Source organism: Ctenopharyngodon idella, chromosome 24 (assembly GCF_019924925.1).
Source record: "Ctenopharyngodon idella isolate HZGC_01 chromosome 24, HZGC01, whole genome shotgun sequence".
Taxonomy (NCBI): Eukaryota; Metazoa; Chordata; class Actinopteri; order Cypriniformes; family Xenocyprididae; genus Ctenopharyngodon; species Ctenopharyngodon idella.
In genome coordinates this window covers 3,253,010-3,266,061 of record NC_067243.1, presented here as the reverse complement: position 1 = coordinate 3,266,061, position 13,052 = coordinate 3,253,010, and the positions used below count along the sequence as shown (strand labels likewise).

At 40.4% G+C, this 13,052-nt stretch overlaps 1 protein-coding gene across 50 annotated transcripts in view; it reads left to right on the top strand.

Moving 5' to 3' along the window:
• Positions 1-13,052, top strand: part of LOC127507802 (deleted in malignant brain tumors 1 protein-like) — a 163,932-nt gene that overhangs the window by 138,988 nt on the left and 11,892 nt on the right. For all 50 annotated transcript variants that reach the window (XM_051885174.1, XM_051885191.1, XM_051885208.1 and 47 more), the window contains one exon: positions 5,642-5,947. In XM_051885174.1, coding sequence (XP_051741134.1) covers positions 5,642-5,947 — 306 coding nt within the window. The remainder of the gene's footprint in view (positions 1-5,641; positions 5,948-13,052) is intronic.

Here is a 13,052-nt window from a genome sequence, read left to right as displayed (position 1 = left end):
TTTTATATGAAATAATAAATATAGTTTGATTCAGCATGTTTGATGTGCACTCCTGACACAAATTTATAAAGTACTGTCACTGTTACCCCAGCTAACACAGTTATGTTGTGAAGACATAACCGGACCAGACCATATTAGTCATAACAACATACCAAATAACGTTCGAGTTATGTAACTTTGTGATTCCCATATTCATCGTGGCGACATTATAGTGGTGCGTTGTTGGAATGTGGCAGGTATGTCCTAATGACCAAATATCTTGTCCACCTTTATTTTTAATATCTACTTCTCACTTTTAGTCTGAGGAATGGAGATGTGCTCAGGCCATAACCTTGAAATCCAACTGATAAACTCATAAACATTCCATTCTCTGCTGTAAAACCTTTTAAATTCTAATGGTTATAGGGAATTATATTGATCTAGTTAGTACCTTTAGAGATCAATGCATATATGTGTTGGAAACCAATACAAATGCCTATTAAATTCTTATAGAAATTGGCTAAAAACACACTGCATTCATATTATTAACTTGCATTTATTCAGTGTTACTTTGTATAATTACTAAGCCAATACATTTTGAACATTACTGATTTTTTTAACCATGTAAAGTGTTACCAAGTTCCGAATACAGAAAATTGAACATCAGTTCATACATCAAACAATATAATTCATTAATAATGTAACCAATGGTTAATATGTTTTAATCTTTTTTGTTGAAAAGTAAGTGTCTTATCATTAAGGATGGGTATAGTTAAATAATTATTTTATCACTGATACTTATCGGTACTCTTTTGGATACTGTTCTCCATAATTTGGCGCAAATTACATGACATGACAAAAAAAAGAAAAAAAAAAGAAAAGAAAAGATTCAGCAATTACTTTATTATTATTTTTACTTGGATACATAGGTGAAATTGCTTCCTGAGTGTCCTGTATATGAGACGACTGCTACAAATGTCAGGTGGTGAAGTGCTAATACTACTTTACTTTCAATAGCTAAACCTAAATATTACAATTATCAAAGATCTATAGTCCTTAAACTTCTCAAAAGTTAACAAGTAAAGAAAGTAATGTTCATAAAAAGTAAAGATAGGTAAAAAGAACAATATAGAGACTTGTAGCATCTCTCCTCTATTATTTGGCCCATCCAAAAAAGAAAATAAATCAACAGTTTTTATGTTCAAGAAAATGAGCATGATGACTTTCTCAGGACGAATTTGAGATCTCTCATTACTGACTGTGTCTTCAGCTCTGGAAAACACTCTTTCAGACTGCAGGAGGCAGAAGCAGATGATTGAGAGCTGAGAGAAGAGGGAGAGTGTCTTTCTTACCCCACCAGCAGAGGGCAGGGTCTTCTATATATTCACTTTGGATCTTTGCAAACTGGAAGCTGAAAAATAATTTTACCATATGGTTTTAGTCAGGTTTATTGCGTTTTGTTAGAAAAGTATGAGAAAACTGCCTAACTTACGTGTTCCTCCTCCTCCTCCTCTTCATCTTCTTCCTTATCCCGAGCTGCACTGTCACCTCATCGCCCTTCTCTTCTGAAAGGGAGGATCACCATTTAATCAACAGTGCACACATTCTCAAAGAACATTTTGATGATTACTTCCCTCACTGCTGCCCCCTATAGTCATTCCCAGACTTCCTCATATTTAACCATTCCCTTGATTCTAAGGTCCGTGAACTCTTCAGCCTTCCCAAAGTCATTGCCTGTGACCTTCGTAAGTTTGAGATGAAATCTTTAAAATATGATTATGCATATATTGTACATTAAATTACAGCACTTAAAATGAAATCAGAAAGAATGAACCAATGAGGTTCATTCTCGTGTGTTACGCAGCACGTTTGAGTTTCCGCAAGAACCAATGAGGTTCATTCTTGTGTTACGTAGCACTTTTGAGTTTCTCTGAGAACCGATGAGGTTCATTCCCGTGTGTTACGCAGCACATTTGAGCTTCCGCAAGAACCAATGAGGTTCATTCTTGTGTTACGTAGCACTTTTGAGTTTCTCTGAGAACCGATGAGGTTCATTCCTGTGTGTTACGCAGCACATTTGAGCTTCCGCAAGAACCAATGTGGTTCATTCTTGCGTTACGCAGCACGTTTGACCTTTCGCAAGAACCAGTGGGGTTCATTCTTTTGTTACGTAGCACTTTTGAGTTTCTCTGAGAACCGATGAGGTTCATTCCCGTGTGTTACGCAGCACATTTGAGCTTCCGCAAGAACCAATGAGGTTCATTCTTGTGTTACGTAGCACTTTTGAGTTTCTCTGAGAACCGATGAGGTTCATTCCCGTGTGTTACGCAGCACATTTGAGCTTCCGCAAGAACCAATGTGGTTCATTCTTGCGTTACGCAGCACGTTTGACCTTTCGCAAGAACCAGTGGGGTTCATTCTTTTGTTACGTAGCACTTTTGAGTTTCTCTGAGAACCGATGAGGTTCATTCCCGTGTGTTACGCAGCACATTTGAGCTTCCGCAAGAACCAATGAGGTTCATTCTTGTGTTACGTAGCACTTTTGAGTTTCTCTGAGAACCGATGAGGTTCATTCCCGTGTGTTACGCAGCACATTTGAGCTTCCGCAAGAACCAATGAGGTTCATTCTTGTGTTACGTAGCACTTTTGAGTTTCTCTGAGAACCGATGAGGTTCATTCCTGTGTGTTACGCAGCACATTTGAGCTTCCGCAAGAACCAATGTGGTTCATTCTTGCGTTACGCAGCACGTTTGACCTTTCGCAAGAACCAGTGGGGTTCATTCTTTTGTTACGCGGCACATTTGAGTTTCCACAAGAACCAGTGAGGTTCATTCTCGTGTTACGCATCAAGTTTGAGCTTCCGCGAGAACCAATGAGGTTCATTCTTGTGTATTACGCAGCACGTTTGAGTTTCCACAAGAACCAGTGAGGTTCATTCTCGTGTGTTACACAGCACATTTGAGCTTCCTCAAGAAATAATGAGGTTCATTCTCGTGTGTTACACAGCACGCTTGAGCTTTGTCAAGAACCAGTGAGGTTCATTCTTTTGTTACGCAGCACGTTTTAGTTTCCGCGAGAACCAATAAGGTTCATTCTTGTGTGTTATGCAGCACGTTTGAGCTCTCATGCTTCAAGCAAGTGCGATTGAGCTTCTGTTTATGTTTGCTGATTAAAGTTTATACATAAATATAAAAGCCTAAATTTAATTTGTTTATCATATAAAGTAGGAATGCACCGATACCGATACGGCCCGATATCAAGCTCGTGTACTTGTACTCGTACTCATAAAAATACCCCCAATACCAAAGACCGATATCTCACGTGACGTAACTGACAGAATTGTCTGTGTACAGAGACACCGGCGGCAGCAGCAGAAACAATGTTAGCCTCAGGTGTGTGGAAATACTTAAAAATTAATGATTACAACCCACACATTGCGAACTGCATGCTTTCAATCACAATTCGTTATCGATTAGTGAAGGCGGGATAGGCGGAATCGCGCTGAATGACACAGACCAGAAGCGCTCTCTCTCGCGTGCGCGCTCTCTCTCTCTTTCTTTCTTGCGCGCGATCCCAGTTCTCTCAGACAGCACGCGATCAGTTCTCCTCGTGCCTGAATGGTCAAATGCACACATAGTTGTCAAAATGTCCATCGTGTGGAGTATCTCACGTAAATACAGTCGGTTATGGCTTAAGTGGACGTAAACATTTGGGTGAAAACAGGATATGTGTCAGTATCCATGGATTCGGTCTTAAAGGGACCGTAGCCTATATTTGTCATTAATGTTAATAAAACAACAAAAGATGTTAAATGTATACATGGTAAATAAACCTACTGTATCTGAAAAACAATTTTATTTAATTTGTATCTCTATAGTATTTGTTGTATTGTTTGTAATTTGTTTGTAAATTTCTTTTTATATAACAACAATTATATATATTGGTAATTATGCCCTTTGAAGGTTATTGGACACTGTGAATTTTTTGTTCTTTAAGTTTGTGACAAGCACATAAAAATTATTACTTTTTTCATTAGAGTAATAATAAAGAAGCTGTCCTACATTCATTAGTCTCACTGTGTTGTGCTTGGAAAACTGCAACATCAAAAAAAAAAGAGAGAGAGAGATAGAGAGAGAAATTAATAAATGTATAGGCATCGGTATCAGCGAGTACCAGAAAAAAAGTATCGGTATTCGTACTCGGTCCTTAAAAAAATGGTATCGGTGCATCCCTAATATAAAGCAATCAAGTCTCTTCAAAGAAAATTTGGACTAAACTGGGCACGCTGCTTCTCCTGTAACATGGTCTCTATGATGAATCTCTTGATCCTGGATCCTTGCCGTACACTTGGAGATGATTTGGATGATAGGCTATGTTAGATCCTTCACACAATCAGGCGGTGGTCACGGGTGGTAAACGGCAGAGCGTATTACAGAATTAAATTGAGCAATGTAACGTTTTATATGTTTGATTGTATTTTAATTATTTAACAGGCTGCGATATCAAGTAAGCAATGCAAGAATTTGTGTGCGCGCGCGTGAGGCACCGGCGCGACCACTGGAATTTTTTTTCCTTTTAAAACAGTAAACTGTACTCCGTAATTTATGGTCATACAGGTAAAAGCAAGACATAATTCATACATTTACAAAAGACACTTAAATAATGAAAACAAGCAGAATGTCTGTTTCCTTTCCTAGATCTTTGGAGTGCGCCACAATGAACCACTTTCGTTTTGTTAATCTGTAGACCTAATTAAATAGTGAAATATCGCGTAGCCTATAGGCCTAAATATTCCCTTTTATTGTATATGTGTTATGTAGGCCTATAGTTTATTCTGTTTTCTCCGTTCACAGAAGCGCTGCATTTGCGTGATGTGACGTTGTGTGAACTCATGTTCTACATATCTTGCGATTTTCGCCGTTTCAAAACGCACAACAAGCTGCATATTAGCCTACTTGACATTCATTTTCACTTAAATGTAGGCCTAATGCTTGACGGTTGGTGACATATATCATCGGAAAAACTAATGCCAAGGCATTGCCATTGTGACTTACCTAACGATGACTTGACAGCTGAGTCTGATATGGTGCGATATGGTGAGCATATTAGTGGATTCCAGCGATGTCTCCCTGTGTTATCACTTTTTTGCGACTTCTGGCTCAGAGGAAGATCATTCGCTGCTCATACTGGGTTCATAATCCGTCCTGTCTCTTCTAATGACAAAGTTCCACTACACGCTCACATTCTGTTTCAAACATATTAACCCAGAGAAATGTTTCTACACATGAAACATGAAGTTAATAAACACACGATTATGACTTTGTATGCTTTTCATGTGATTTCAGCTATTGTTTTATAAGAATGTTTACATGAGAAATGCTAAGCAGGTGTAGTGATTACTTTATTCAAAAATGCTACGAACAACATATTTCTTCTTCATCATATGTCCAAAATCCACATTAGACCACAATCAGAAGTTATTTCAAACAATCGATGGTGGTTTATATTGAGTAAAAGTGTAGTATTAATCTCATTAATTGTCATGTGTAGCTTGATGCTAACTGTAGCTATAATTCATGCCAGAGTAAAGTAATGTCACAACTTAACCTGATGACATGTTCTTTAAATAGTTTTTTTTTTTTTTTTTTTTTTTGATTAATAGTTGTCAGGTTGGTGAATGGACCCGACCTGTGTTCTGGAGGAGTGGAGGTTCTCCATAATGGAATATGGGGAACAGTGTGTGATGATTCCTGGGATTCTACAGACGCGGCAGTGGTGTGTAGAGAACTGGGCTGTGGGAGTGTTATAGAGGCAAAGGGTTCTTCTTATTTTGGACAAGGTTCTGGAAAAATATGGTTGGATGAGGTCCGGTGCCATGGGAATGAATCTTCACTGAAAAACTGTTCATCAAGTGGATGGGGAATACATGACTGTGGACACAAAGAAGATGCTGGAGTCATCTGCCAAGGTGAGTCAAACACAGTTATACAATTGATGTTTAGCTGTGATGCTGTACAGTATATTTTCTCTTTACCAATGCAACAGTGTTTCATGTTCTAAATAACATGAACTGCTTGTAAAAAAAAAAACTATGTATCATTATAGTTTTTTTTTTTTTTTTTTTGTTTTTTTAACATTTCTAATTCCACAATAACGTATCCCAATTATATACCATTTATTCCACAGTTACGGGGTCAGGCTCACCAATGGCATGCATGCAGTACTGTTGAGTACATTTGTGTGGTCATAGCACCCCCGGTGGTGACCTTAGAAAAAATCAATCAAAGGCTATGAGTACAATTAGCTTCTTTTATAACTTTGTAACTTCCACCCAGTTGGTGCCATGTGCTAAATGATTTGGCCTGGTCTCAGTGTTAGACACCGATTTTTGTTTAAATATGCAGAGGTACATCCTCAGATCATGCGTGGCATCTTTGGGGTTGACTTTCTTAGCATGTTAAAAGCAAATGGTTTAGAGAATAAAAATCCATTTCTTTTTACTATCCATGTTAATATCACTTTCAGTGTGAGAAAGACCTTGAAACTTGAAAAATAAAGCTCCAAGTGTCTTCTTTCAAAACATACCACAATTATGCACATACTCCAAAGGGATTAGAAAATAATTAGGAGGAGACAGAATTGTTTTTGAGGACGATTTGAGATTCTTCTTGTGTCCTTTTTTTTTTTTAAATTAATTTAATCCCTCACCATGGCAGCACTGTTCGAGACACCCAAAATCCATTCGCAATTTAGCATCCTCAGTGTCATGGCTTCATGTTGACAGAGTTTGGTGCTAGAAAGTTGTCTGGACTAGAAATTAGAAAGTTGTCTGGCTCAACGAGAATAATATATTTACCGAGTTTAGTGACTGTAGGTAAAACAAACACCACCACTTTTGTCAAAGGGTGGTGATATAGAGCCCCTAGATCCACATTAGATATCAAGAATTCTTAACATATTCTTAAGACATCAATAATTCCTTCTCAGGTCTACATCTGATGAAGTTTGAAACAAATCGGGTTAAAATAAGAGACTGCCGTAAGGCAGATCTAAAAGGAAAATAGCACCATCGTTCAGCTCAGTAAGTTCAGTTTGTTTGAGAAGATCATCAATTGTTAAATTCAGTTTGGTTTTGACTAATAAGTTATGTCTTAGCTCAGTTCAGTTTAATTCTCATAATTGTTATATCTCTCAAAAAGTAATATCATCATCATTACTCTATTCAGTTCTCATTTGATTAAGTCTGTACCGTCAAATTAATAATATAGTTGAAAATTGAGTGATACACTTCCTGTCGCCAGTTGGTGGTGCTACAACTTTGACTCACAGTAGTCACATCCATGTGATGTGACTACACCACAGCAGGCAGTAGCGTTCCAATGATACCTCCCTTGTCGGGCTCAGGTCATGGGCTGCTAGTGGGTGTAGCCCCCACCGTCAACCAGCTCTTCCTACAGGGTGCAGCAGAAACAGAGCGTCGCTGCTTGAACCGTCCCACAGAGAGAATCCGTGTCGGGGAAGCATTCTCAGCCGAAGCCTGACAAGTGGAAGATGGATCTGGGGTCATTCTGTCCAGGAGTGTTTCAGCTAAGAAGTTCTGATGCCATGAGTGCCAGACCTTTTAGGGAAGGCTCCTCTGAGGGGAAGCTTTATGGGTGTGGTATTTGTATTTTGTGAGTGTGTTTCTGTTTCTATTTCTGTGCTCTGATTTGTTTTCTTTTTCTTCTGAGTGTTGTTTGGCTCCACCCCTGTGCCCCGTTTCACTAATGACTTCTAGTTGAGAGTATATAAGACGGGAGGTAGGTCCATCATTTTCAATGCCTAAATTTGAACCCATTTCACTTACTACTGAGGCATCACCAACATTTTGTTCAGATCCGTGTTTAAAGTTATGGTTATCTCATTTACAGTTGGAGACAAAGGACACAGCTCAAGCGAGAAAAGATGATTGAGATGTATCGTATTGATGCTGATTCAAAAGTTCAATTGCAGCAATTGGAGTTGCAGGCTGCTCAGCCACCTAGAGAGTTTAAAAAGCCATCTATATTGAAAGAGAGTTCTGAGACAAGCTGATGATCCTTCCAGTTTGAGTATTGTTTCTAACAATTCTGTTCCTATAGCTGGTTCTGCGTTAACAGTCTGTAGCTGTTCGCTCTGCTACACATTTTGACGTGGCTAAAAACATCGCTATCATTCTGCCTTTTTGTGAGAAGGAAGTTGAAACATATTTTCAAGCATTTGAGTGATTTGCTATTGCTTTAAAATGGCCAAACAAGGTCTGGGCGCTACAATGTAAACTAACAGGTAAGACGCAAGAGGTGTGTGCATCTCTCTCGTTAGAGGAAAGTGTGCAGTACGATGCCGTGAAAAATGTGATCCTATGGGCATATGAATTGGTTCCTGAGCATTATTGACAATTTTGTACTATGAAGAAGGCCGCATCTCAAACTTATGTTGAGTTTGCTCGCGAGAAGGGTGTTATTGTTTGATCAGTGGATCAAAGCGTGCAAGGTAACTGATTGTAATTCTTTGCATGGGCTTTTGCTGATTGAAGAATTCAAAAACTGTGTTCCAGAGTGTACTGCTGTGAATTTAAATGAATAAAAAGTCAGTACTGTACAATGGGCAGCTGAGTTAGCTGATGAGGCTGCATCAATGCACAAAACTGTGTTTTTGAAGTGTCTGTCTGATTCTGATTCCCTCACAAAAAAAAAAAAAAAGAAAAAAAAATCTCTTGGATATTAAAAATAAATTGGTTCCTACCAGTCCGAAATCTTGTAAAGAATGTGTTTACTGTCACAAAATGGGACATACGATGGCTGAGTGTCATAATCTGAAATGGAAACAAGAGTAACAAGAGTCTTGTTTTGGTGAAAATTCTGTCCCTGTCACTCTCTATTTCTCCTACGGCACCTGATGTCTGTTTTCAGCCTTTTGTGTTCAAGGGGTTTGTGTCATTGAATGATGATGTCGAAAGTTGGAAAACTGTAAAAATCCTCCGTGATACGGAAGGGTCTCAGTCCTTTATATTATCAGACACTTTGGATTTTTTGTGTGGACCCGGCATGTAATACCAGTGCTGTTGTGCAGGGTATTGAAATGGGTTTTGTGCCGTTCCTCTTCATCGCGTATGGGTCTCTTCTGCTTTGCCGTCTGGGTGTTTCGAGGTTGCAGTTCGCCCCTCTTTACCTGTGAAAGGTGTTGATTTTATAATGGGAAATGACATTGCTGGAGGCAAGGTAATGATGGTTGTGCAGGTTACTGATGTTTCACGTAATGATTCGCAGTCTGATAGACTTGCTAAAAGTTTGCCAGTTAGTGTTGTTACTACGCAAGCACAAGCAAAATGTAACATTCAAGAAAGTGATAAGCTCAGCGATTCTGTCTTTTCAAAAATATTGGAAAACAATATTCTCCATTAACCTTTGGACACATCCAAAATGACCTTGAGTTCATCCAGTTGCTTTGGTCTGATTTGCCAGTCGTGTGTGAAGCTTTGAGTGATGCTTAGTGAAATGACCTGACATTAGAAAAATGTTGTGTGAATGCTGAAAATTTACCAGAATGGCACAGTGCTGATGTGTAAGTGGAGTAGATCGCTAAATGCTGAGCAGTTGGAGGATTGGAATGTGGTGCAACACATTGGGCCTGTTTATACCTGGTCACTTCATGCATTTTTACTGATCAAATATCTGTCTGATTTATCAAAACGATTTCATTTACACTTGGCCACATAAATGTGTCTCTGCAAAACGGATATAAATCCGATCTTCAATTCCCGCGCTATATGCAGATTAATGGTGTTCACATCACCGAAAGCAACAAATATGAGCTGCATTTTATTGATCATCAGCTAATTTCAAAATCAAAGACTGCAATAAGAGAGAGAGCGGCAACAGCACTGGTAAGATCATTTAGTCTCACTACTTTTAATGAAGATGATTGTTTTTGAGCATCTGCAACTTACTTTCAGTTTCAGTTTACTTTCAGTTTCTACTCAGCTGCTCATCTGCGGCGATGCGTGTTACAGTAGCGCTGTCATATCTGACTATAACATTTTATTTAGCCTATAACACGCTCTCACACGTTTATTTTTTTTAGCATTTTTTGGAGGAGTAAAATTTACATGTGTGGTTTCAAAAACCAGATGCATTTAGACTTGTTCAGTTTTGACTGGAATGTGTCCCAGGCCACCTCCTGAAGTGGTTTCAGCGATCGGATTTAAATCTGTATCGAATGCATTTTGGAAGGCATTTAGACCTGGTCTTTTCACGATCGGATAGCTATCCGAGTCTGGCCCATGACCATCCTTGGTCTGGACACCTTGGTATAATCAAGACCTATAACCAGGTGTTCCAACATTTTTTCTGGCCGCGAGAAAATGTCTCGAAGCACTGCAAAACATGCCGTATTTGTCAGATCTGTGGGAAACCTAAACAGGTGGTACCACCTGCTCCTCTCTGCCATATTCCTGCAGTAGGTGAACCATTTGAGCGTGTTCTCGCAGATTTTGTGGGTCCACTTCCCCATACTAAATTTGGTTTTCAGTATTTATTGACAATCATGTGAATAGCTACATGGTTTCCAGAAGCTATTCTGTTACAGAAAATTTCTGCTAGGACAGTAACTAAAGCTCTAACGAAATTAGACTAAATGTTGAAGGAGGAATTTCTATGTACAAGACAAATGTTCTTAATTTTTTTCTCCTATACTCGTGAATGCTTACTTAATGCTTGTACTATGGCGAAGGAGGCTCTTTCTCTTTTGCAGAAGAAAATAAGTTTTGCTACTGACTTTGCCTACCGACACTGAGGATGATGGGTTGAACATATCCATGAATGTTTTAAATGCGGGCTGTTTGGAAAATTCAGAAGTTTTATCCATGCTTTCTTCTCAGCTGTCCTATCTATCGAGTGAACAACGACAAGATGTAATGAAGCTGGTGGACAGTTTTCCGAATTTATTCGATGACCTTCCTCCCAGTACCACTGTCATCCAGCATGACATCGAGGTCGGTAATACAGTATCAGTAAAGCAACATGCCTATCGTTGCCCAGAGAAAGAAGTAAGAAAGAAGAAATTAAACATGAAATGAAGTATTTATTGCAAAATGGTTTTGCTGTTTCGAGCAGAAGTCCATAGAGCTCGCCATGCGTTCTGGTGCCAAAGGCTGACGGGTCTTTTCGCTTTTGTACTGACTCTAGAAAGGTCAATTTTGTCACTTTGCCTGATTCTTTCCCATTACAGAGTATTGACAATTGTTTTGACAATCTTGGGGTGGCAAAATATATCACCAAGTTAGATCTGCTGAACAGTTATTGGCAGATGCCTCTAACCGAGTGCGTTTCTGAAGTCTCCGCGTTTGTAACCCCTGGCACTTTTCTGCAATGTACGCAGATGGCATTCGTCCTGCAAAACACCCCGACGACTTTTCAAAGTTTAATGTTGATGGTTCTAGGCGAGGTTCCTAATTGCAGTATTTATTTGGATGATGTCATTTATTCGTCTACATGGGCTGAACATATGTCGACCTTATATGATGCGTTTCACCGTTTGCCTGCTGCATCCTTGAAGTTAAATATCAAGAAATGTGAATTTGCCAAAGCTTCTGTCACATGGAAAGCAGGTGAGAAATGGTCAGGTACGGCCATTGGATGGGAAATGGCTGCTGTCCTTGAATATCCAGTACCTATTACGAGGCGGGAGCTGCGCAGATTTTGGGGGATGGTTGGGTATTCTCTAAATTTCTCTAGTGTAGTTGCTCCGTTAACTCGACTGTGTAGTCCTAAGGTTGGTTTTAGTTGGACTGATGAGTGTTGACAGATGTTTTTGTCTGTGAAAACTCTCCTTTGTAGTGCGCCTGTATTGTTTGCCAGATGTGACTCCTCCATTCTAGGTTGAGATGGACACCAGTGTGGTTGGAGTGGGAGCTGTCAGGAGGGTTCTGATGGAATCTCACATCCAGTGTCATAGTTTTCTGCAAAGTTTAACCATCATCAGTTGAATTAGTCGTAATCTGGGCTTGGTTTCAATAAAATCGACGTACGTCAGAAGTGAACCGACGAATTGGGATATCGCTAGAGAGCCCTATCACCTTTGAGTGTAACTAAATGAGCCAATGGAATTGACATGCGATATTTACATAACACGCACCGCCCCCACACGGCGGGTATAAATACGGAAGCAGATGCAGTTTCACTCTGTCTTTCGCTTCGGAGCCAACTTGTGTGTTCCTGCTTAGACTTTTGAGTGTGCTGTTCAAGCCTTTGAAGAGCCTTTTTGTGAGTCTGTGCTGGTGTTGGCACCCTACAGTGAAGCCGTGAGCTAATCAGAGCTCTCAACTGCTGTTGTTACAGCAAACTGTTTGCCGGTTGGTTTGCGATTTGGGCCGGTTCCTCTGTGTGTGTGACTGTTAGGTGATCAGCGTGTACCTGCAGTCACACCGCGGCTGATCCCTGTGTGCTTCAGCACAAAAAACAAAGAGCTGTTTTCCCCCTTCTAAAAGAGCTTCACAGACAGACACAGCGTCTTTTTCAAGATGTCATTCCCTGGTCCCCGCTGATGGTCACAATCACTGTGTCACATGTCTGGGCGTTCAGCATGCTGAGGCAGCTTTTGTGGATAGCTCATGTTCTCACTGTGGGAACATGACTATCTCAGTGTTGAGGTCTAGACTCTCGTTCCTTGGTTCTCAGGGAGCGAGGGTCCCTTCCCATATGCCTCGTTCGGCTGTTTCTCTGGCTCCGGCCAAGGGGACAGTGCGTCGGTTTGTAGGCAGGGTGACTTGAGGATCACGGTTAGGGCTTCCCCGCCGAGTTCGGCTCCGCCGGCCCCTAATCCCTCTACAACACCGCAGCCAGTGGTGTTGCCGGAGGATCGTGGTGGTCCCTCTGTTGAACGACCAGCCATTTCCTTCAGTGCACCTGCGGATGATCAGATGTCGATCGCGGCATCGGAAGGTGAGATTGAGTCCTCGGGAGATGAAGACTCAGCTGCGCTGCCTCCCTCCGGGACCGTAGCATTGCCCGAGCCCGATCCCGAGTTGACGGCTATGCTTTCCCGGGCTGCCGAGA